We start from the raw sequence: 24,680 nt of genomic DNA, 5'->3' as shown, positions 1-24,680 counted from the left end.
GGATCCCATTATCAGTCCAATGGTTGACTTCAAGCATCTGACTCTGTATTTGCCAGGCTCTGGCAGAACCTCTCAGGAGACAGCTATATCAGGCTCCTGTCAGCATGCACTTCCTGGCATCCCCAATAGTGACTGGATTTGGTGACTGCATGTGGGATGGATCCCCAGATGGGGCAGACTCTGGATGGCCTTTCTTTCAGTCTTTGTTCCACACTTTGTCTCCATATTTCCTCCTGTGAGTATTTTGTTCCCCCTTCTAAGACGTCTGAAGCATCCACACTTTTGTCTTTCTTCTTAAGCATCATGTGGTTTGTGAATTGTATCTTGGATAGTCCAATTCTTTGGGCTAATATCCACTTATCAGTGAGTCATCCATGTGTGCTCTTTTGTGACTGGGTTACCTCACTCAGGATATTTTCTAGTTCCATCCATTTGTCTAAGAATTTCATGTAGTCATTGTTTTTAATAGTTGAGCAGTACTCCATTGTGTAAATGTACCACATTTTCTGTATCCATTCCTCTGTTGAAGGGCATCTGGGTTCTTTCCAGCTTCTGGCTATTATAAATAAGGCTGCTATGAACATAGCATGTGTCTTTGTTGTATGTTTGAGCATCTTTTGGGTATATGCCCAGGAGTGGTATAGCTGGATCCTTAGGTAGTTCAATGTCCAATTTTCTGAGGAACCTCCAAACTGATTTCCAGAATGGTTGTACCAGCAGCTTGTAATCCCACCAACAATGGAGGGATGTTCCTCTTTCTCCACATCCTCCCTAGCATCTGCTGTCACCTTAGTTTTTTATCTTAGCCATTCTGACTTGTGTGAGGTGGAATGTCAGGGTTGTTTTGATTTGCATTTCCCTGATGACTAAGGATGTTGAACTTCTTTAGGTGTTTCATTGTCATTTGATGTTCCTCAGTTGAGAAATCTTTGTTTAGCCTTCATGGTGCTTGTTATATTATCTTAAATGTTCCTATGTGTTTAACCTATATGCATGTATAATTTTTTCTAAATGTGCTCCATGTTAGAGTTGCTATCAAGCAGCTTCTTATTCTATCACACTTGGTAAAAATCATTTAGTAGAGCTACAAAGACAGCAGGTAACAGTCAGGCTCTCTAAGGCCCCTGGACATGAGGAAGGGGTACGGTGTGTACCTGCACTGATGTACAATGTCTCCCAAATTAAAATATTCTATCCTGGAAAGAGGCTTGTTAACAGAATTAAAAGGCTCAGGAAGTAAACAACTCACAAATCTAAGGAAGTCTTTGAAACTTGGAAGAGCTATAAGGCCCTTCCTGCTGGGTAGAAGGGCCTCTCTGCCCTATCAAGCCACCTTAAAAACAGGGACCTCGAGGAATGTAGTTTTTGGGCCCAAGTTGAGGTGGATATTTTTAGGGATGCAGCTGCCTTCATATCGTCCATACTCCTATAAGTAACCTTAATAAGCTCATTGGTCCACTAAGTTAGACGTTAGTAGAACCGTTCCTTTGGTCTACTGTTCTCTGTATCAGTGAGTAGACATCTGGTCATTTCTCACCAGTAGAAGCCACACAAAAACGTGTGTAACAAACAGTACCTCAGTGGTTACACTAGCTGTCTTCTTCATCTGCTTGTTCTACTTATCCATGCCCTTCCTATCCAATGACTTTCACTGTTATAATATACAAGCAGTGTCTTCAGGTTGTCTCAGGTCACTATATGCTCAGAATGTTCCAGAGTTTTCCTTCCAACTCTGAATTACTGTCTCCTGAAGGGCCTCCTATGGTCTGATCCAGTAGAGTCTGTCTTCATCTCCTGCATCCTCCTTAGTCATGTGAGCCTCGTGGCCTCCTTAGCACCGGTGGACAGGCCAAACATCCTCCCGCCACAGTCTTCACACCAGATTCCACCTCATGCCTGGAGAATTCTACTAGTTTGTATCTTCAGTTCTTCATGGCTTCCCTAAATTGTTCCTGGGACCTTCCACAACGACTACTGATATAAAAGTTCATTAATAAATCCTATTTGATTATATAATTGGCTTTACTTTTCCTCATGGCCAGCATAACCATCGACTATATTAGATATTTATTTTCTTTAAAAAAAAAAAAAAACCCAGGGTTGGGGATTTAGCTCAGTGGTAGAGCGCTTGCCTAGCGAGCGCAAGGCCCTGGGTTCGGTCCCCAGCTCCAGAAAAAAAGAAAAGAAAAAAAAAAAAACCCAAATGCTAAAAGATGTAGAGAAAGGGGAACTCTTGGATACTCTTTGTGTGGGAATCTAAAGCCATTATGAAAAATTGCATGGAGGTTCCCACACACAAAAATGCTCGGCCTATGATCCAGCAGTCCACTTCGAGGCTTTTATCTTTATTTCCATGAGTATCACAGTACTGTTTGCAAAGCCAAAATACAAAGCAGACTCAACTATTCACCAGTGGTGAGCAGGTAATAAAAACCTAATGGCAGATGCACACACATACAACTTAAAACTATTCATCCAAGAAAAAACAACAAAAACCTCTCCTCTGGAATCTAAAATGGTTGCTCTTGTAGATCTCATAACCACCATAGGATAAAGGTTACCAGAATCTGGGGAGGTGAGAAGAAAAAGGTTGAGAGCTTGTCCAGTAGGCACCAAGCTACAGTTCTGCAGGAGTGAGCTCTGGTGCTAGTGTACGGCAGAACTACACTTAACCACATTCAGGGTATGTGTCAAACCGCTGAAGGACTGTGAAAGTTCTCACCACAGCAGCATGACAAAGGGCTGATCTGACAGAAGTGCCTGTCTGCATCACAGCCTCAGTTCAGCTGCATTAAAAACACATCACACCTAGGGCTTCAGAAATGGCTCAGAGAATAAGAGCACTGGCTGCTCTTGCAGAGGACATGGGTTCAGTTCTCAGCTCTCACAGAGCAGCTCACAACTCTTTAGCTCCAGCCACAGGGGATCCAATGCCCACTTCCGGCTTCTGAGGGGGCAATATGAATAAGGTGGGCAGACAGGCATGCAGACAAAACACCCATATGCATAAAAATAAATTAACTGAAAAATTACATCCCGCAAATATGGGCAATTACATACATTAAAAATATATATTTTGGGCTGGGATATAGCTCTGTAGTAGAATACTTGACTGGCATGTGCAATGCCCTGAGTTCAGTCTCCTGAACCATAAAAAGAATACAATTTAAAAATTTAAATAAAAATAAAATCTCTCTATTCTTTCCAGCTGCCACTCTCCCAAAGACAAGGTGCATAAGGAAGGGGTGTTCTTTCCTTTTACATAGTGTCTCCAGTAACAGTGAAGAAATGCTAGATGGTAAACAATGTCTGCTCTTCTAACAGTCAGAGCAGAGAGTAGGAATGCCAAACCCTCAAACTCTGCAGAAAGAGCTCAAGTCCTTAAAGTCCTGGTTCAATACCAGCATGGCATAAACCAGTGGGGTAGTGTCCCTGTAACTCCAGCACTCAGAGGTGGAGGCAGGGGGATCAGGAATTCAAGACCATTCTCACACACATAGAAAGCTCGAGGCCAGCCTATGCAGAAGATCCTATCTTATAAAAATAAAAAAAATCTTCAGAAATAGTCACACATTAGAGCAATGGGGAGTTAATAAGGAAGCAAGCTTTAAAGGGGTAAGTTCATCAAATCAGTTTTTAACAAGCTGTGCAGTATAGTATACAAATATAGACTGTAAACCATGTCCAAACATTCAGGTAAAAGCACACCCCACCCACTGAGATTATTAGATACATATAATAGTTATCTCTTTCTTCACTTCATTCAGATCTATCTCCATTCCTGTCTAAAGCTAAGAGATAGTCAAATACACACTTCTCTATAATAATTGTAAAAAGCAATTATTCTAAGTTAATTGAGAATTCTGAAAAAATGGCTAATTATGTATTTGATGATTAAAAGATGAGTGGCTATGCATATATTTGTCTTCATTAAATATTGATTTAGGATTTCTAATGTGTTTTTATAACATGCAATTTTGAGAGCAAATTGTGTACAGCAGAAAACATTTGGTATCATAATAATTAATCAGATTTCTTTACAAACACAAGCACAAGTCCACTGGTAAACATTTAAATACCACAGCAAACATACTCTACACATAGCATAATTTACTGTTAAGAGCACCAGAGTAATAACTATTTAATTAAAATAAATCTGTACTATTCTTTATTTTTATTTAAGACATAGTCAATGTTTACCTCCTACTTTAAGGTTATTGATAATAGTATGACTTTACACTTGTTTTTCTATCAACCAGTACTAAACATAATATCTTTTAAACTAATAACCAACTATTAAAAAGATTGAAAAAAATCACAACTGAGGGGCAGAGAGCAGTAGAAGGACCCTTGCCTAGCTTGCATGGGGTTCTAGGATCGATTTTCAGCATGGCAGTGGTGGTGGTGTAGGAGGCGTTGGAGGACAAGCAAGTAAACTGAAAATCAGAGGAGGAAAACAGTACCTAATTCATTTATTCAAACACCAAGTTTATTACCACGTTTCTAGTACATTAAGATTTAGGAGAGGAGGAGAGAAGAGCCTTAGATTTTCAAAATATTTATCCAGGGCTGGAGAGATGGCCCAGTTGGCAACATTGCAAGCATGAGGAGATGGGGTTAGATCCCCAGCAACCACATAAAAAGCCAGGCTTGGTGGCATGATCCAGCACTGGGAGACAGACAGAAGGGTCCCTATGCTCACTGGCCAGCCAGTCTAGCTAAACAGACAGACTCCAGACTCAGTGAGAGACACAATCTCAAAGACTAAGGTGACTGGGAAAGACCTTTGACCTACACACATCCACATCCAAATGATCACCTTACACTTTCGTATGACAGGTCAGAAAACTGGGGAGAGTAATGCGATGTAACCTATTATAACCAAACTAACTTACTGAATATCTGCTGTTATAGTGTGGGCTGTAGACATCAGCACGTATGTACGACCAACAATCTTACAACTATCCTCAGAGTTACAGACCATTATGTTAATTTGACAATTGAGAAAACTTGAATTCATAAATTGTATGTAACTTGTTTAAAGCAAACATGTGATTCAAGCCATTAAAAATGTATATTTTGACATTTTACATTTAGAAAAACGGAACAGAGAAGGGAAGTGGATTTAGGGCCCACCTTTAACCAAGAAGCTTCTTGCAATGGATACCTGCTGGCAAAAGGAAATCAGTTCTCTCTAAGGGAGTGTCACGGGGTCTACCAGCCACATCCAGGGCAGACCCAAGTTGGCTAACACAAAAGTGACTCCATGAATTTATGTATGCCTTTTATTTCGTTTCGCTTTATTTTTTCTTACTGGAATTTTTTGTTTTGTTATTTTTTGAGAGAGAGAGTATGAAGTTGAGTAGGTAGAGAGGTGGGAAGGATCTGTGAAGAGCTGAGGGAGGAAAAACAATATGGTCAATGGTCAACATATACTGTATGAAAATTTTTCAATGAAAAAATTCTTTTACAGAAGAAGCTATTTTGTTTTACATAGTGTTTAAGTTATTTTTTCACTTTTTGTGTATTTGGAGCGTCACATACACAATCAGAGAACCACCACTTCCATTAGCCTGGGCTCTTCCCCTCAGCCACACAGGTTACAAGTATCACTCAGATTGTCAGGTGGCTTTTACCTGCTGAGCCATTTCTCTGGCTCTAAGTGGCCTTTTATAAAAGAAGATATAGTTGAGCAATCTTTGGTGGTGGTGGTGGTTTGTTTGGTTTTGCTTTTTTGGTTTGTCTGTCTATCTGTCTGTCTGGTTTTTGTGACTGGGTTTCTCTGTGTAGCATCCCTGGCTATCATGGAACTCAACATATAGACCAGGCTGGCCTCAAACTTAGAGATTTCCCCTATCTCTGCCTACAGAGAACTGAGATTAAAGGTGTGGTGAACCACCAACACCCAGTTGAACAAGCTTATCTTTGAGCAACTCTTTCTTCAAGTGATTGGTGAGCAAGATTTTTTTAATATTTGAGTAATCAAAATAAAATAGGAATCTGAAAATAAGGTGATATCATAAGAGAAGAAAAACGAGTCTCAAAAAGTTGAACTGTGAAAAGAAAATCAAAGGGATTGCAAAAATTAGAAACAATAAGTTTAAGGTAATTGGCCATAAAATCTGTTTATGAAAATTAACTATATGTCTGCATTCACACACACATACGTGCTCCAAGGTACCTAAGAACAGACTCATTAGTACCTGGTGTAGCAGTGTGCACCTAGACTACTACCTCAGAGACAAGACACAAGGATGGTGAAGAGTTTGGGGCCATCCTCAACTCTATAATTTGTTTAAGCCCAATCTGAGCTATATAACATTCTATCTCAGAAACAAAATTAATGACATAGTTTAAACAAAATCTTGTTTATCATCATCTTTGTATGGAGAAAATTCCTTGTATAAGGTACCAAAGGCAAAAAATAAATAAATAAAAGGTTGGAAAATTAGTTACATGTAAGTTAAGAAGTTCCTTGTCTCTAAAGACAAAAATCAAAGTGAAAAGGTAGATCTTATGGAAATCCAATTCTGATAAATCTGGAAATTCTTTATGAACCTGTTTCTCCAAAAGTTGTTTTTATTGCAAACGAGGCAAGAACAAGCCTCTGCACTAAATCCTGGGCAGAAATGAATAAAGTAAGCAGACACCTTTATCTCACAACAGTTCTCTCTCATTACTTTAATGGTACACATAACTCTCTAATGCCAGATGGAGGCCAGTAATGTCAACATGATTTTAAAAACTAGTACACCAAATTCTCTGACACGGTCGATAACTCAATCAAATCATGTGATTGTTAGTGAAACATTAAACAGTCAAGATGGTAAGAAGCCCAAGTCATAATGACCTCATTAACATTAACACGCTCTTGCAGGCACCAGGCAATGTGAGACACATGAAGAGCCTCAAGCCTAATCTAGTACCTTCTAATAAAATACACAGCGACAAGTCAGATTTCCATCTAAATTTCAAATGATCTGCTTTTCTCCATCTTTTTATCTGAAGCTGCTGATATCTATCTACTCCTTGTACTTCTGGATCATTTTCTAGGGACATTTTGCAACCATTTCATCCAATCCCAATTTTCACTATATGGCAGCTATACTAATTTAAATATATATATATATATGTATATGTATATTACAGTTGTCTACATGTTCTTGTCTGACTGTGTGCATATGTGCTTGTGTGTGTGAGGCAAAGAACAACCTCTGGTGTTGGCTCCAGCTTTCACTTTCCTTTGCAAGGTCTATCTGTTCACTGTTACACCGAGGCTCAGGGTAGCCAGCCCAGAATCTTAGGGAGTACTCGCCCATCTCTACTTCCACTCTGCTGGAGAAATGTTGAAATCGAGACATGTCCTACGGTGTCCAGATTTTTATATGGGTTCTGAGGGCTGAACTCAAGTTTTCAGGCTTGATCTCAGGATAAAGTCCTCTGAGCCACATTCAGTGGACTGGCAAACCTTTTTGCAGGGCAGGTAGTACAAAACTTAGACTCTGTAAGACATGTGGTCTCTTTTGCACCATTCAACTCAGCATTTGTAATGTGAAAACAGTGAATGAGTGAGTGAGTGAATGAATATACAGATGTCAGGTCAGGTACAATCTGGGAGTTGTTTGGTGAGCCTTATAATAAAATACACATCTGTACATGTTAGTGTGTGTGACTACACACCTGTACATGTTAGTGTATATGACTGTATGTGTGGAGCCTGTATCTTCCTCCATTCTTCTCTACCTTGTTTTTTGAAACATGGTCTCTCACAGAACTTGGAGCTCACTGGCTGTCTAACCTGGCTGGACACCAGGTTCTGAGAATGTGGCTGTCTTCACTGGGGACACCAATGCATACTATCTCACCTGACATTTTACATGTGCTGAGGATCTGAACTGGCCAGCCTGTGCCCTGTGTGATCCTGTCTCAGAATACAAGTAAATAGGTGCGGAGAGGTGGCTCAGTGGTTAAGACACTGCTGCTCTTAACCCACTTAAAGGACCCAGGTTCAATTCCTAGCACCTACATGGCAGCTCACAAGGGTCTGTAACTCCAGCACCGTCACACAGACATACATGTAGGTAAAACACCAATGAATATAAAAATAAAGTAAAATAAATACAAATAAATAAAAATTCACAGAACTAATGAACATTAGTTTTGAGATGTGAACACACAATATGACACACATTATTAAAATTCCAGAGCATTTGGGATAAACCGAGCACAAAAGGGATGGACTTTGTTTATGCTTGGGTCTAACCTCATACATAGAAGGAACATGTTTGAAACAGGCTTATCATCCTGAATTATTTTAGCAAACTTTTCTCAAGACCGTTTCTCCTACTGACTCACCACGCACAGTGGCCTTACCTGAACAGTGCGCCCGGCATTGATGTGCTCTTCATGCAACTTGTCCCAGATTCTGCACCGTTGATACTATGTAAAAAAGAGAGAGGGGGGAAGAAAAAATGAAAAAATGCAGAAAGCACTGACTTTTATATCACAAGACCATGTCCAGTTCCCGTAAAAACATTTACTCATCTACTCAAACATACCAGGGAGGAAAAACAGTGATTTTTGTAATGGCAGTTCAATATTACATTTTAAAAATTTAGAAATAATAATAAAAATAACAAAATCTCAGGCCTAACTACATTTCTTTGGAAAAATAATGACTTGCCTAACTGCAAATTCTCTGGGGATGGACAAGAGAGAGAATGAGGATATAAAGGAAGATGAACAGCATTCCTTACACATCCTTACCACGCATGCAGAATTTTAAGTGTTTGCTAATAGTGACATTAAATGGTAAGAACTAAGGTCAGGATTAAAAAAAGACAATCAATAAACCCAAAAGCAGGCAGGAAGAAAAAAGATGCTTGAGTGACAGAAGTCTCCAGTAAACACCAGGAGCCAGAGAACAATGGAGCGTGCAGGTCACAGAGAAAAGACAGCTCAACCAGAACCCCTGGCCAGGGAGGTGAAGGGAGAATGTGTGCTCTCAGCCACAGCAGCTGCCAGCACTCGTCACCATGAGAAACGCTCACCACACCTGGCAGGACACTGATTCTCCCCAAAGAAATGAAGAGTATGGAAAATTGGTAAAAACTCAGATAAACATCAACTTTTAGTTTCTAAACTCTCAGGTTGGCAGGATGGTTCAGCAGTGAGTTGCCAGGCCTAACTACTGGAATTCCATCTCCAGGACTAACTCCCAACTCCTGTTAAGTTGTCCTCTGACCTTTATATGCCAACATGGCACATGTGCCTGCACATACGTGTACATGTGTGTGCGCGCCCCTCCCCACACACACATGGCAAGTATGTATACTCTAAACCATGAGGCAGCTACTAAAATGTAATCCACACAGATAATGTCATACTTTGTGGTGAAGGGCCCTCTCTGAGACTAGAAAGAAGGTAAAGATCTGGTCTTGCAGGTCCCAGCTACCATCACACTAGAAACTCTAGTCAGCACTGTAGGTATAAGAAAGATGAAGGACAGGAAGGAGAGGCGGAGGGAGGGAGGGAAGGAAGGAGGAATGGAGGGAGGGAGGGAGGAAGGGAGGGAAAGGACCAAAGGAAAAAGATAACTAAGGAAGAAAGAAACTGTCTTTACAGGCGCCATGACTATACAATCAACAGAGAGCTGCATGGCGTGAGCAGATGGGCCAGGGACGAAGGGTTACATAAAGAACTGTCTCACCTGGACTACCAAATACTAAACATACCAACAAATATGGACAACAAAAATGCAACTCTAATATACTTGAAATACTGATGGGCAGTACCTATACTAAAGGCTTGGGTAGGCTAATTCACTAATTATATATTCTACTTCTGGGTATCTTCCTTGTGCGTAGAGATTTTTCGTGTGTGTGTGTGTGTGTGTGTGTGTGTGTGTGTGTGTGTGTGTAGGGCATATGTGCTTCATGTGAGTGCACATGTCAGGAGGTGTGAATGTATGTGCACGAGTGTGTAGAGACCAGAGATTAACATGTTACTGTGGTGGTCTACATGGCTACGTCAGATATTCTCTGCTTTACGCACTTCATCAAGGTCTTGAGCTGACCCTGGAGCTGGCTGACTTAGCTAGTTAGCTAGCGAGCTGGCCCTGGTGTGGGGCTAGTTTATTTAACTTGACACAGTGGAGTCATCTGAGAGAAGGGGATTTCAACTGAAAAAGTGCTTCCATCAAAAGATCAGACTGTAGGAGAACCTATAGAGCATTTTCATAATTAGGGATTGATGTGCAATGGCCCACGCACTGCTGCCCTGGGGCTGGTGATCCTAAGTTCTTAAAGAAAGCAGGTAGAGTCAGCCAGTAAGCAGCACTCCTCCATGGCCTCCGCATCGGCCCCTGATTCCAGCTTCCTGCCATGCTTGAGTTCCTGTCCTAACTTCTTCAGTGATGGGACTGTGATCCTTTGGCCATGGTTGTTAATCACAGCAGTAGGAACTCGCTGGAGATCCCATCTCTCCAAGTTCTGAGATTGCAAGCAGACCACAGTACCTCTTAGCTTTTCTGTGGGTTCTGGAGACCCAGACTCCAGTCCTCACACTATACTGAGCTAACTCTGCAGTCCCATCATCTAATACCTTACTCCTTATAATTATCATTTCACCATCAGAACTGTCTGGAAACACAGATATTTGCAGCTTTGCGCCAAATAGTCAAAACATAGGCATTAAATATATAAATGCCAAGGTCTGCTGCACAGTGCTGTGTCAAGATGGTGTGTTTATATATCTGAGGTCAGAGCATCAGTCAGTGCATACCCTACAGGAAGCACCTGAGTTAGGGCTTGAACAAAAAACATAGCTTGAATGGTGCCATTACAGTACGGTGAATGCCATTACAGATATAAGACAGAAAGTAAAACCATTCAGTTTCCTTTTCTACCTTCCTCTCCCTTCAGCTGCAAAATAGAAAAGTGCTAATAAATTATTAGGAGGAAGTAAAACTGAGTATGAAGGAACATGCCTGCAATCTCAGCTAACCAGTCAGCTGAGACAGGAGGATTACCTGACATCCAAAAGTTCAGGACCAGTTTGGGCAACATAGAGAGATGCGATCTCACAACAGCAGGTTTAGGGATACCGCTCACAGCCATAGTGCTTGCCTGGCATCCAAGAGTGTTCTATCATTAGCAAACCCAACCCCTTCTCCTCTAAAAAGAGGGAGGGAAGGAGGGAGGGAGGGAGGAAGGAAGGAAGGAAGGAAGGAAGGAAGGAAGGAAGGAAGGCAGGCAGTCAAGAAAGAGTAAACCTACTCATTTCAAATGAGCTCAAATCAACAGGCACAAGAAAATGACATCTGAGTAGGCCAAGAAACCTTGCAAATACTCCAGTATATTTATGAAGAACTCGAGAAATCCTAATATTTGCAAATGTTGACCTAATTTTCACAAAGAATATATATATTTAAAAGACCTGGGGGGTTGGGGATTTAGCTCAGTGGTAGAGCTCTTGCCTAGCAAGCGCAAGGCCCTGGGTTCGGTCCCCAGCTCCGAAAAAAAAAAAAAGAAAAAAAAAAAAAAGACCTGGGCTATAAATATTAATGTAAATCTTCAGGGAAGTGTTTACTAAATTAGTAGAGAGAGGGTGTGAGTCCTTGGGGAACTGGAGGCCCTGTCCCTTTTCTGTCCAGCATTGTCACTGATAACTTCAAAACAAAGCACATACCAATCACATCCATAGGTGACATGAAAGAAGGAAGAGTTGGCCCAGACAGGAGATCCCTGCTGCACTTGGGGAGGAGTAGGATGAAGTGCATATGGCATATGAGGCTCTGCCCTGGAGCTGAGAAGAGAGCCTGGAATAGCACTATCTGGCTCAGCAGCTACCAGCTCACAGCAACTACAGAGGAGCAGCAAGAAGTGGCCTTCTGAGGAGACTGACGCAGTGCTCAGCTCTGCACTCACTCACGCCGTGCCCTTCCTGGAAGCATGCTCTTAAGCACATGTAAGCTAGACACACACACTAACATAGCAGCCTCCGAGCAGGCAGCTGATCTACTCCAAGTGTCTCTCCACCTACACGTAACGCACAATACAGCGTGACAGTGCAGGCCTGTAATCCCAGCACTCGGGAGCTAGGAAATGGAGGTCAAGGGGTCAAGGCCAGCTGGGGTTTACATAGTGAAACCTGGTCTCAAAAAGCAAAACTTGGGTTGGTGAGATAGCTCAGCAGGTAATGGTGCTTGTCCCTAAGCCTAAGAGCTGAGTTTAATCCCCAGGAACCACACCACAGAAGGAAGAGAGGACTCCAAAGGTTGTTCTCTGACCTCCACATGCACATGGCATGTGTGTCCACATACTGGCACATAAATAACAAATAAACATAGAAAACTAGGAGACAAACATCAATAATATTTGGCCTATAAAGCTATTGTCAGACGAAGTGTTATGACACATGGAAACTTGTAACATAATTCTCAGCAGAGAAAAGCAGCAGCCTTTGCTACTGCCAGCATTATTTACCCACAAGTCAAAAAGGCTGTTGAAGTAATTATGTCTCAATGGCATTATCTCTTAAGACAGTGAATTACAAAAAGAAAAAAAATAAAATAATTCACATTGTTTACTATTCCAGTTTATGTGAAATTACTACATAATGAAAAGCTATTATCCCAAATATTTGGTAGGGGTGGTGTAAAGTGAGGTGAGTTAATAATATACGTGAAAAATACTAGAAGAAGCAACTTTTAAATGGTAGTTAGGTCTGGGCCACTGACAAGCATCCCTTTTCTGTTGGCTTTTACAGGAGATGGTCTTTGTCTATCTGCACAGCAGGACAGGCAGGTAAATTAAGGCAAAACAACTACATTATGCTTTGGGTTGCAAAATACAGAAACACAAACTTTAAAATGATCCCAACAACAAACACAGAAAACAGCCAGGAGTGTAGCAGTCATCCCAGGGTGGTTCAATACAGACATTACGAGGTTATCATGTGCCTGGGTACTGCTGTCTGTTTGACCACTTCCAATAAGGCCCGCAATTGTGACCTAATCCAGCAGGGTTGGCTATAGTTTCCAGACACAACAGGAAGACACAGCCAGACCACGAAGAAATGGGAATGTTTCCTTATATGTATATCTTTTTTAAAAGTAGGAAAATATTTCTGGAAGCTTCCAAATTTCTACCAGGCTTTTGATCAAGGCTGGCTAGCCAGAACTGTGAGATGTTCCTATAGCTCCTTGATAACCAAACATGGACAAGAACTAAATGATCACATTCACCAAATCCAGTATCATTCACCATCATCTGAGTTTTGGTAAAGGAAACAGTCACAGGATGGGGAGGGCGGTTCGTTGTGATTACAAATTAACAAACAAATATGAACAAATGCATAAATAGCACATCAGCCTGCTTCTTTCATTTGGTACTGCTGCGTTCAGGCTGCATGCTACCTGTCTAGTCCACGTCACCCATTCCACACACACTCATCGTACGCTGCCTAGAATCATTCTTGGATTAGTTCCTATCTTGTGTTTTTAACTGAACTGCAAACTTCTTGAGAATTGGAAATCTATTTTTACATATTATTCAACGCAAACAATCTGAGCAACAGCAAATACCAAGCTAATATTTATTTCCTGTAATAAATAATCGTGTTTCTCATTAAACCTGGCAGATTGAATACAAACATTCATCTCTGCTTAAAATCTCAGGAAACTACAATAAAGAACGTTTAGAAGTGAAAATTCACAAAAGCAGTGATAAACACAGACAAGAACTTTTAAGCAAACTTCAAAAGCTGGGAAGAATACAGACACACTGCAGTGGAATCGGCACCAGCGGGAGGGACAATTCTGGGGTCACAGAGGTGGCTGGGAGGAGAGAGGCACCTGTACTACAGGAAAGCTGGGCACCCAGAGCCATTAGGTGCAGGCGACTCCCTACAAAGTGTGGTAAGGAGAAAGCAGATTGGTGGAAGCTGCAAACAGTTACCACACTATATCCCCACGTGCTCAAGCAACGGCCAGGCCTCATGACCATGGAAGATGGCTCTCTCTGCAAGGCCCACTAGAGACGCTGGGATCCTGGACTCCAAGCCTAATAAAGGTGAAGGGGAGATGGCATATCATACCCCAAGCAGCCTGACTAGGAATCCCTCAGTGCTCTCTGTTGTCTTCCTGCTCACTTTCCTTCTTAAGAGAAGGACCCCCAACCCCCTTAGTCCCCCACTTCCTCCCTACCACAGTGTTACCTCTGATAAAGTAACTCCAATGGTAGACTGGAGTTAAAACATAGACGTTAACCCTGTGAACAGGGCTGTGTCGGGACAGTGTGATTAGATATGAAGTGATGACATTACAGAACGCACCCCACAGGAAGAACCAGAGCAGGGATTTGAACAAAGAACAAAGCTTGGATGAAGGCAAAGGATGGGGTGCGTGTCATTAACAGATGAAGACAGAAAGTGAAATTATTCAGCGCCTCACTTCCTCTACCTTCTTTACAGAGGAATTCACCTTCAAAATGAAAAGGCCCTAATAAGATCATTAGGGGAAATGAAGCTGGGTGTGGGGAGCATGCCTGCAGGTAATGGACAGCTTCCATCACACGAGAGACGAGAGGGAGCAAATCTAAGGCAAACAGACTCCACCTTATCTGATAAGCCATTCAGGGGGTTTCTGCCACTCGCATCTTCACCACAGACTAATTCATTCAAACCCTGTGTACATCCCACACAGTACATTTCTCTTTAGATCCCAACAGTATGAGACAAAGACCACTGTGTTCCAAGTCGGCTATCCTGCAGTCCCTACTCACTGCGTACACCCATGACACATTAAGGCTTCAAACGTCAGCATCACATGCTAGTAACACTCATCATGTGTGAAGGGTCCCCCTGCAGGGCCTATGCACATGGCCCAGGTGTCCCCAGCACACTGCTCTCTTTGTTTCCTTTGTTGCAGACTCACTCTGCTAAAGGCTTACCTTCAATTTCCCTCCAGTCTGGCTTTCTTCTTTTAAATTCATATTGGATGACTGATGGCCAGAATAATAAATATTTTATCTTTCTACACCTTTTCCTTAAGAAGAATATGCCTTTTTGAAAGTAAGGCACGTAAGCCACCTGGAGCCTGAGTTTAATTCTTAACAGAGTGAGTGCTGCAGTTTTAAGTGCACCTCATGCCACAGCCCAGACACCGAAGTGCATCACTCAAGCCTGTGCACAGAAAGACGAGCTTTCATAAGCAAACCAGAAACCCTGCAGACAGTGAAATGTTCAAGGATGAAGAAAAAAGCATAAATTGCTATGAGCCCACTTTCTTGGCTTTAGACATTATCATCTCTCTGTCCATTATAATTGTCTGATAATGTAAAAAGGTTTCATAATAAGCAAACATGCTAAAAGAAACATGTTCAGGTAGAGCAGGTTCAATGGCACTAACTCGGGGTGATTCTCCTACTATACCTGGGTCAGCTAATCCAATCCACAATGCACCCAACCCGATTCCTGGGCTTTGCTGTGGGGCTCTCCCAGAAGAAGCTAGGAATTGAAGGGCAGGGACAGCACGTTTTTCCATGCAAACTAAGAAAGACTTGTTACAAGTCAAAGTTAAAGTAGGACAATCAAGGGGGAAATGGCTTTAATAGCCAGACCACAGACCTTACACCTTTCAGATTCAGTTCACTATCTGAGTCTTATCCTTGGCAAGGGAGAGATATGGAAGCAGCCATGTTCACTTTGGATTGCTCAACTCGAGGTAAAGGGTTTGATAAGCTGTGCTTCTCTACTCCATTAAGCAAGGCAGTAGAGCTTTCACTTTCTTCCAGTCCCAGAGTAAGCAGTTTACCAGACAATTCCTTCTTATCCTGACAAGCTCCATATGGAAAGAAAGAAGAACTGGGGATGGAAAATGTTAATCCTGAATTCTAGAAAAGACCCTCAAACGATTCATCATTGCAGACATCTTAGAAATTAATTTCTGTGTTTGTTAAAAGCACTTAAATGATAGAAAAATCAGTAGGAGAAAAACGTTGGTATTCTTAGTGAATACAGCTTGTACTAGAAGACTTAAAAACCACATCGCCCACCCTAACCCTAAAACAAAAATAACAATAAAGAAGGAGAGGTACGCACAGCTCAGTGCTGAGAGCAGAAGACGCCCGCCTTCCCAGGCAAAGCTCAGTTCTCAGTGAACCTCACGCCCTGGCGAGGCTAGGGCAGGGCAGGGCCTCTAAGCAGCTCATCCACCTTGGCAGTACTTCTCAATGTGGGGCCTTCGTCAAAGAGAAGCAGTGGAGAAAGGAAATTCCCTCACCGCACACAACTGTTTACATCTTTCACATGTACACTTGAAGAGGATAGAGGCTCTTGATAGGCACAAGTTCAAAACGCTTGCCAAGGGGTGCAGGAGATTACTAAGGCAGGTCCATTAGCTCAGCACCCCACTTCACACTGCAGGGCACCATCAAACAGTTTGAATTTAATTACTATCTAAGACCTCCGCATGTGAATTAAAAAGGCATAAGCTATCCTTATCTCCCTTCCTCAACATAAAAAAGGAATATAAGAGAATTACACTTGTAGAACTTGAAGACCAGTTGAAAAGTAATGCCACTGTATCAGCAGGGCGGAGGTGTCTCAGAAAAGCCTCGCTGTTCGCTGAAATGCAGATAGCAAGTAAGAATCCACATGGTACCTGCTTCTGTGGTAGAAATGGGATGCTCACCTTCTCGATGTTTATCTGGTGCTTCTTTAGCCTCTCCAGGTCTGTTGGGATCACGATCTTGGTGAATTTCTGGATGGCTGGTTCAAGCCTGCGTAGCTTCACCTTTTCCTCATCTTCGGACATCCTGCAGCCTGGCGAGCTGCTAGCTCGTACAGCAGCTCTCTCCTCTAATACAGAAACACCTGAACGGGAACAGTGAAGAAGGCTTTCACAACAGATGCCATGCTTTTTAAAAGTAAACAAATACAGGGCTGGAGAGAGAGCATGATGGTTAAGAGCACGGGCTGCTCTTCCAGAGGACCCAGGTTTGGTTCCCAGCACCCACAGGATGACTTGCAACCATCAGTAACCACAGTTCCGGAGGACCTGACACCATTTTCTGGCCCTTTCTGGCACTCCCCATATCACCATACACACACACACACAATCACACATGCCAGCAGATACTCATACACATAAAATAAAATTTTAAAATGTGAAAGGCGACAAATACGCAATTACACTTTAAATACATAAAAACCCAAAACTGACCTCGAATAGCTTTGTTTCTCTATGAAATGATAGATATTAAAATATCTCTTCAGGAAAGTAGCATCTAGTCATTCTTGAATACTTTTCAAATAGTGTTCATGTTTTTGCACAGGCAGGATGGGAACTACATAACTCTAGGCTAGCCTGGAAACCGAAATCCTCCTGGCTCCACCTCCCAAGCTTACTCTAGAATGTTCAGAAATATGTATACACGGGGCTTACAAGATGGCTCAGTGGGCAAAAGAGCTTTCCACCAAGCCTGAAGACCTGAGTTCGATATCTGGGACCCACATGATAGAAGGAAAGCGCACACACACATGGGGGGCGGGGGATAAAATGCAATTAAAAGCTTAAAGAAAATATGAAAATGAACAGAATAAAATAAAACTATCAATGATCTCCTCAACCTGCAGTGTGGATCTCCTCTACATTTTGTGGCTATTTCCTGAGGTCTTTTATAATGTGCAGTATGTGTGTAAACACTGTTAAAAATGAGGATGACTTCCTGATATGTTTGGGCACAGAATAGCCATCTTTTTAAAAACTGTCAAAATAGCAAACCTTCAAGGAAAAAAATTCCCTCTTAACATTTCTGCTTGTATCAAACTCACTTCCAATGTCATCATACTGTAATTGTGCAATTATATACTTCAAGTACATTGCACAATAGAGAACACCTCTCACAGAAGGCCCTTATCTCCTCTTCTTAAAGTGATTAGCAGTATCTACTAAATAACCAGCAGTAGAACTCCAATAAGAACCATATTTACAAAGCCAGGAGACAGCTTAGTGGGTGAAGGCGCTTGCTGCCAAGACACAGCCTGAGTTTGATCCTCCGGTCCTACGTGGGAGAGAACTGACTCCCACAAGTCTTCCTCTGACCTCCATATGCACACCATAGCATATACATGATACACACAAATAAATAAATATACTTAAAAAATTAAAGAACCAGATTCTCTTCAGATATATAAAGATGTCATTCTGTGTCACCAGGATTCTATAGCTATACTGAGAGTCCCAGCATATGCTTTTGGAGACCGGACAGAAGAGGTAGGAGCTAGAAATGAGCATTCCCTGAAACCCCCTTTAGAGACCACTGCCTTTAGAGACCTTTCCCTTACATCAGTTTTATAAATTTGTGCTTGTAACAGACCTTATATAAATATGTGCTTCTCTGCTTAACCAAGCTTGAACACCTCAAATTATATTATGCCTTGATGTTGCCCCCTTAGCCCATAGTTAAAAAATAATACATTAAACACGTAATTCCCTTGGATTATGGCTTCTTACCCAGGCCTTGTAGAGATACTCCTTCACACATGACTCTGTAAGACCCTGACTCTTTAGGATTTATTATTTCAAGATTCTCAGAAAGACATAATATCCCCAAACATTAAGAATTGCTTTAAATAATGTTCTGTTTCTCTCCTTTCTTTCAGTTGAAAATCTTGAAACAATGGCTATAAAAACTACTCCCATTACCCATTGGCTAAGAACTTCATTCTTATGCCTAATATAAGCTCTCAGGGAAAATTTCCAGGCACCAAGAGCACAGTGAAAACTGAACCACAGAGCAGACACAAACTAGAGACACATGGATAAAAGTACAGGGTCAAAAGAAATAGGTTCAGACTATAGCAGGAAATAACAACGGGCCTAGAGATGAGCAAGTATTCCAAAAAGAAGGGTCTATTCTTAAAGCTACAAAGACATCAATAAAGGAACAAACTTTTCAAAAGGACATAAAGGAGTAGGTTCTTTTTCTTTTTTTAATTAAAATAATGCTACAAAAAGAGTTAACAGGCCAGTTGGTACATAAGGGAAATTAAAGCTTCCTAAACTGAAAACCTGAAAAGATAAAATAAATAAGAACTCATACCTAGCTGGAGAGAGGGCTCAGAATGCGGACGATGACAAGATGAAGTCTGTAAACGAGAAGATAAAGGACATAAATTCACAAGCTCAATACCAAATAGAAAATACAGCAAACAACCAAAAGGAAGTATTTAAAGAAATTATGCTAAGAATTAAAGGCAGAAGACCTCAACTTTAAAACGTACATAAATTCTGCTAGTATAAATAAAAACAAACTTACCTCAGCACGTAATAGGAAACTCAGAGCATCAAGGACAAAGAAAAAGATCTTAAGGAGCAAACCAGAGATAACAGATAAATTAAAGCAACAAAAGCAGCCAACTTTTCATCAAAGCAATATATCAAAAGATAGGAATGTCTTCAAAGTCCTCAGGAGCTAGAGCGTACCTAGGTGAGTTATCATTTGTGGTGAAGTCAAAATAATTATTTTCAGACATGCAAGGCTCAGTCTAACAAACTCCTCATTAAAAGAACTACTAAAAGGAGAGGGAGGGAGGGGAGAAAGGGAGGGAAGAGGAGAGAGAGAGGAGGAGAGTGCAAGCTAGAGGAGAGACAGAGAGACAGAGGGAAAGGGAGTGTGTGTGAGAGACAGATAGAAGGAAAGGGAGTGTGTTTTGTGTGTGTGTGTGTGTGTGTGTTTGTGTGAGAGAGAGAGAGAGAGAGACAGAGAGACAGACAGACAGACAGAGACAGAGAGACAGAGAGAAAGGAAGTGTGTGTGAGAGAGAGACAGATAGAGGGAAAGGGACTCTGGGGGGGGGGCAAGAAAGGGAGTGTTTGTGAGAGAGAGACAGAGAGAGACAGAGAGAGAACATGCACATTTCTTTTTGGTACTCCCCAGGATCCCTAGAGTCTGTTAAGGTATCTGGTAGGTAATATGGTCACTAAATATTTACTGAATTCATCTTTCTCCCCTTTAAAACACAAAACATTGCAAAGGATTATGAAAAACACAACAATGAAGAAAATAAAAGTATGTAATGAAAATAATAACCTATTGCTGGGATGACTGACTAACTGAATAATATGACCAAGTATACAGAAAATGTTACCATGTAAACATTCTTACTATATACCTACTTTTAGTAGCATAGTATTACACTGTGCGTGTTCTGTAATGTAATCAACCATTGTTAGCTATTTAAGATGATCCTGTTTCTACTATTAGAAACTATATTCTGATTTCTTTCCTCATATGTAAATCCATATTACCTCCCATGACTACTTAGACAGCTAAAAATAGAAACTTTAAGTTTTAAAAATATACTCATTGCCAAATAAGCCTTTAAAGATTCTTCTATTTACATTCTACCAGAAATACTTCTCCATATTCAAGCCAATGATTAGTTTGATTAGTGGGGAGGGAAATGGTGTCCTAGGAGACTTTTCTAGTTCACACTCCCCTTCTAGATAGAATTAAATTTTTTCTATCATTTACATATATAATATGTAATTATATATCTGAGAGCATAATATTCAAATTATTGCAGGCATTGTGTTACCATAACAAAATATCATCTACCATGCCATCAAATAATAAAATAGCTCACATTTGTTATCTGTTAAAGAATACCTGTTCAATGTCAAAATCTGCTGTAGAAGTGTTTGAAAAATGACTGAAAGTACATTCCATTGGTTTTTATTTTTTAGTCATAAAGTCGGACCATGCTACATGTTTAAAAAGATAAAGAGCTTACACATGTAAAAAAAATCCAAAAATACATGATTCTGAAACTTCTGTGAAGTTATATTATTTTAATGATTTTTAAAAAGCAAAGAGTATCTGTGATAGGATTTATTATCATAGAGTAGTTATATTTGCACTTGTCGAAACCCATGGGCCTATACACATCAAAGAGTAAATGCTACTTCATGCAAACTTAAAAACATCAAGATACAGGAGAAGTAAGACTGCATTACCAAGGGGAAGGAAGCAGGTAAAGAGCAGGACATGGTAGTTTGGTGACCACTGTAAGGTGACAACAGTTGTGCTGTATGCTTCTCTGGGTAGTATATTTCAGACATACTGGAGTGACTTTCTGCATATACCAGGACTGAACAGATAGGGGAACAATTCCCAGAAAATGAGTCAGTCCTCAGTTAGAGAACAAGCAGGAGCCAATACCAAGATGATCTTGGTAGTGTAAAAAGACAGAGAGATACCAGTCTGTATGTACTGCTATCTTTTGTGAGGCTCTGGGTGCAATGACACCCTAGTAGCTGTGAGTACCCCTAGACCACAGGCCTTAGTGTCTAATACCACTCTGAAAGACAGAGAGAGGGCTGCAGGTGAGGGAAGGAGACCAGGAGAGATGGCGTTGATTCCAGAACTGGTGAAGAAGTCAGAGGTACAGAAAATAATAATGACAACACAAAGCCTAATGGCCAAAGTACATAATAACAGTAAAATAATCATATGAGCTTTTGTGTTTTGATTTTTCCAAGACAGGCTTCCTCTGTGTAGCCCTGGCTGTCCTGGAACTCAAATCTGTAGACCAGGCTGGCCTTGAACTCAGGGAACCACCTGTCTCTGCCTCCCAAGTGCTAGGATTAAAAGCATGTGTCACCAGGACCCAGCAATCCTAAGTTTATGTTGACACAAAGAATTGAATACAGATAAAGAAATGAGAGAAGTGGAAAGCTCCTCCTTTGAGAATTCAATAAAGGAAGGAGGGAAATTGAAGGTTGTCACAGTATCAAAGTAATAGTACTGGGAGAATAACTGGAGTACTAGTTGCTATGGAGACTCCCCCAGATACCAAATTTATCATGATTGTGTCAACACACAAGCAGTAGGTCCCATCTGGAGGTTCCATGGAGGCATACACTGAAAAGGGGTACTTACACCCTGTGGTATTCTTAAGAGAAATGCAACACAATCTAGTCACAAGTAACTGTAGACAAACTCCTGATTGAAGGCACTACCAACAATCCTGACTCTTCAAAAGCATAAAAGTCATGAGACTGTTACAGATTGGAAAGGGTAATGGCGCCAGGTCGATAAAGAGTTAAGGTTGTATATTAGATCCCATTGGAGGAAGGACTCTGATAAAAAGAATGGAATCACAGAGAGACCCAGTTAATCTAATATTAATCTCTTGCTCTCAGTGACTGTACAATGTATGGTATGTGAAATACTAATACAAGGGTGCTGTAGTGTTCTGTTATTACTAGTACCGGTTTTCTTACTTTCTTTTTTAAAAACAGGGTTTCTCTGTGTAGTTCTGGCTGTCCTGGAATTCAGTCTGTAGACTAGGCTAGCCTTGAACTCAAGAGATTCCCCTACCTCTGCCTCGGAAGTGCTGGGGTTAAAGGCGTGGGCCACCAAAGCCTCCTGCAATTTACGAGACTTTTCAATAATTGTAAATTACTCCAAAGTTTTTGTTTCGTGTTTGTGCATGTATACGAATTGCTGTTTCATGGATGAAAGAATCGTTTCGAAGTCTTTAGAGGTCAGGACCGCAGTCATTTTCCAAGCACACACATTTGCAGTGAGAGGTGTCAAGTGCTTTACAAACTTGATCTCTTGGTACTTGCAACTAAGATGACATTGGGTACCATGATACTAGGGTTCCACAAGAAGAAAAAAGTACCCAAATGTGAAGTAAATTACTCGAGAGTTATCTAAAAGCGAAAGAGCCCCTTTCCTAGAAAAAAATGTCCCTAATAGTTGACAGCACTACCCCTAAAGAAATGCATCCCCTTGGGCATGTGGGTGGTACACGCAGCCTAAGCGCTGACTCGGCCCCGCAGCTGCGGCCTCTCCGCGTCCTGCTTAGGCACCGGCGTCCTCATGGAGTCACCAGGGCGCACCCGGGCTACACTGGCAACCCCTGCAGCGCGGCTGGCCCAGAGACCCAGGGCCCGGAGCACCTCTTCATAGCGACCCCGGAGGGCATGGCGCCGCGGGGCCTCGGCCTCCCCGCTCCCGCAGGGACAGCTACTCCAAAACTGAAACCAGGGAGGCTTGGCCACTTCTACTCGCGGCCCCGGAGCTCACACTAACCCGAAGCCGGGCTTGGAGACCGGTGCCTCTCCGGTGCGTCCACAGCCCGGCCCGCGGTGCCACGTCGTAGCCCAGCGCCCCCGAGGGGGCAGCCCGCCAGCCCCTTACCTCCCGCCTAGGCGCTCGAGGCCGTCGGTACAAAGTGCGCAGGCGCGAGGGGCGGGGCGTTCTCGCTAAGGGCGGAGTTACACGGCCCCGCCCCCATCACCCCAGCGGGCGTGATGTAGATAGAGAGCCCGCCTCTGGAGGAACAATTCCAAAAGTGTTGTTTTATGGGTCGTCTTGTGTACTGTATCCAAGACAATTTACATTCGGACAACCCTCTACATGTTACAGTTTTCCTGCACATTGTGTTCCTTGAATTTTGTTGGCGAGGACAGCCTCGTACCCTCAGCTCTTCAGGTGTGTGAAACTGAAGCTCAGAAACGGTGTGCCAACCTCCCCCGCCTCGCCCCGCCTCCCAAAGCCCCTGAGTGACAGGCTAGGGGGCATCTGAATGGCCACAGGCACAAAAGGAAGCAGAGATGAACTTTTTTTTGTCCACAGCCTGCTGCCGTGCTTTGGGCGTCTGTCCTTATTAAAATGATAGCTTGTCGCTTTGAGGCTCAGCACAGATATGAAGTGACTCACTCCAGTCCAGCCCGTTTGTGACAGAGCTGGACTCACACCTGGTTTCCCTACTTTCCTTCTCAAGTCATTCCAGTTGGACCAGCTGCTGCAAGAACAAGCTTTGAAGTGTGTGCAGGTCATTGGTCCTCCTCTCTGAATGTTCTGACCTCAAGACCTAGCCAACTAAAATATGCATACACATACACAACACACACACACACACACACACACACACACACACATTTTTTCAGGTTTTTGCTTAGAGTGGATCTTCTGATAGGGTAGTTTTCAACAGTCTTAAGAAGATTCCTGTTGGCTCTAAGGAAACTCAGTTCTTCAGGTGGAATGAAAGTAGAGGGAGAATTTTAGCCCACAGATTAGGGGCTTAAGAAAGTCTTGAAAGTGGGGGTTGGGGATTTAGCTCAGTGGTAGAGCCCTTGCCTAGGAAGCGCAAGGCCCTGGGTTCGGTCCCCAGCTCCCAAAAAAAAAGAACCAAAAAAAAAAAAAAAAAAGAAAGTCTTGAAAGTCGATGTTTAAAATAAAACCCACTATTAATTAAGCTATTTGGATTTTCTTTGGGGTATGTTGAATGCTAGTGTTTATGGTTCCCTTAATTCATAAAATGGGGTATGTCTATCAAATTTTCATCCCAAGGAGAAAAGTAAATGTATTAGGTAATACCTTAGTAAACTTTTATTTATTTTTTTTTTATGCCAGAGAGTCAGTTAAACAAGAGAAATAGGGAATGGTTTAATTGGCAAAGGGGATAAGCACAAGATTGAAGGCCCGAGTTTGGACACCCAGCACCCATATAAAAAGCCAAGTTCTGTGGCATATGTTTATAAATGCTGTCTAGATAGACAAAAGGATCCATGAGCTAGCCCGGCAGACAGCTGGTCTTGTTGAATTGGTAAGCCCCAGGTTCACTGAGAGATGATGATGTGCTCTCTCTCTCTCTCTCTC

At 41.9% G+C, this 24,680-nt stretch overlaps 1 protein-coding gene across 10 annotated transcripts in view; it reads right to left on the bottom strand.

Annotated features, from left to right (window-relative positions):
- The window catches only part of Stx17 (syntaxin 17), a 60,556-nt gene extending 37,246 nt beyond the window's left edge, over positions 1-23,310 (bottom strand). For 6 of the 10 annotated variants that reach the window (XR_005504369.2, XR_005504370.2, XM_039109285.2 and 3 more), the window contains exons 1-4: positions 23,217-23,310; positions 19,107-19,152; positions 16,694-16,875; positions 8,374-8,439 (exon numbers count right to left, since the gene is read on the bottom strand). Coding sequence is in view for 8 of the 10 variants with exons in the window: in XM_039109285.2 (XP_038965213.1) it covers positions 8,374-8,439; positions 16,694-16,816 (189 nt within the window). In the remaining 2 variants the exon portion in view is untranslated. Of the gene's footprint in view, positions 1-8,373; positions 8,440-16,693; positions 16,876-19,106; positions 19,153-19,322; positions 19,370-23,108 lie in introns of those variants that run through there. The other 4 variants (NM_145723.2, XM_063287174.1, XM_006238024.4 and 1 more) reach the window with 4 other exon arrangements.
- Between the last annotated feature and the right edge of the window lie 1,370 nt (positions 23,311-24,680).

This window comes from Rattus norvegicus, chromosome 5, assembly GCF_036323735.1.
Source record: "Rattus norvegicus strain BN/NHsdMcwi chromosome 5, GRCr8, whole genome shotgun sequence".
In the NCBI taxonomy this organism is placed as follows: domain Eukaryota; kingdom Metazoa; phylum Chordata; class Mammalia; order Rodentia; family Muridae; genus Rattus; species Rattus norvegicus.
Note: the sequence above shows the minus strand (reverse complement) of the source record. Positions and strands in the feature narration are given on the sequence as shown.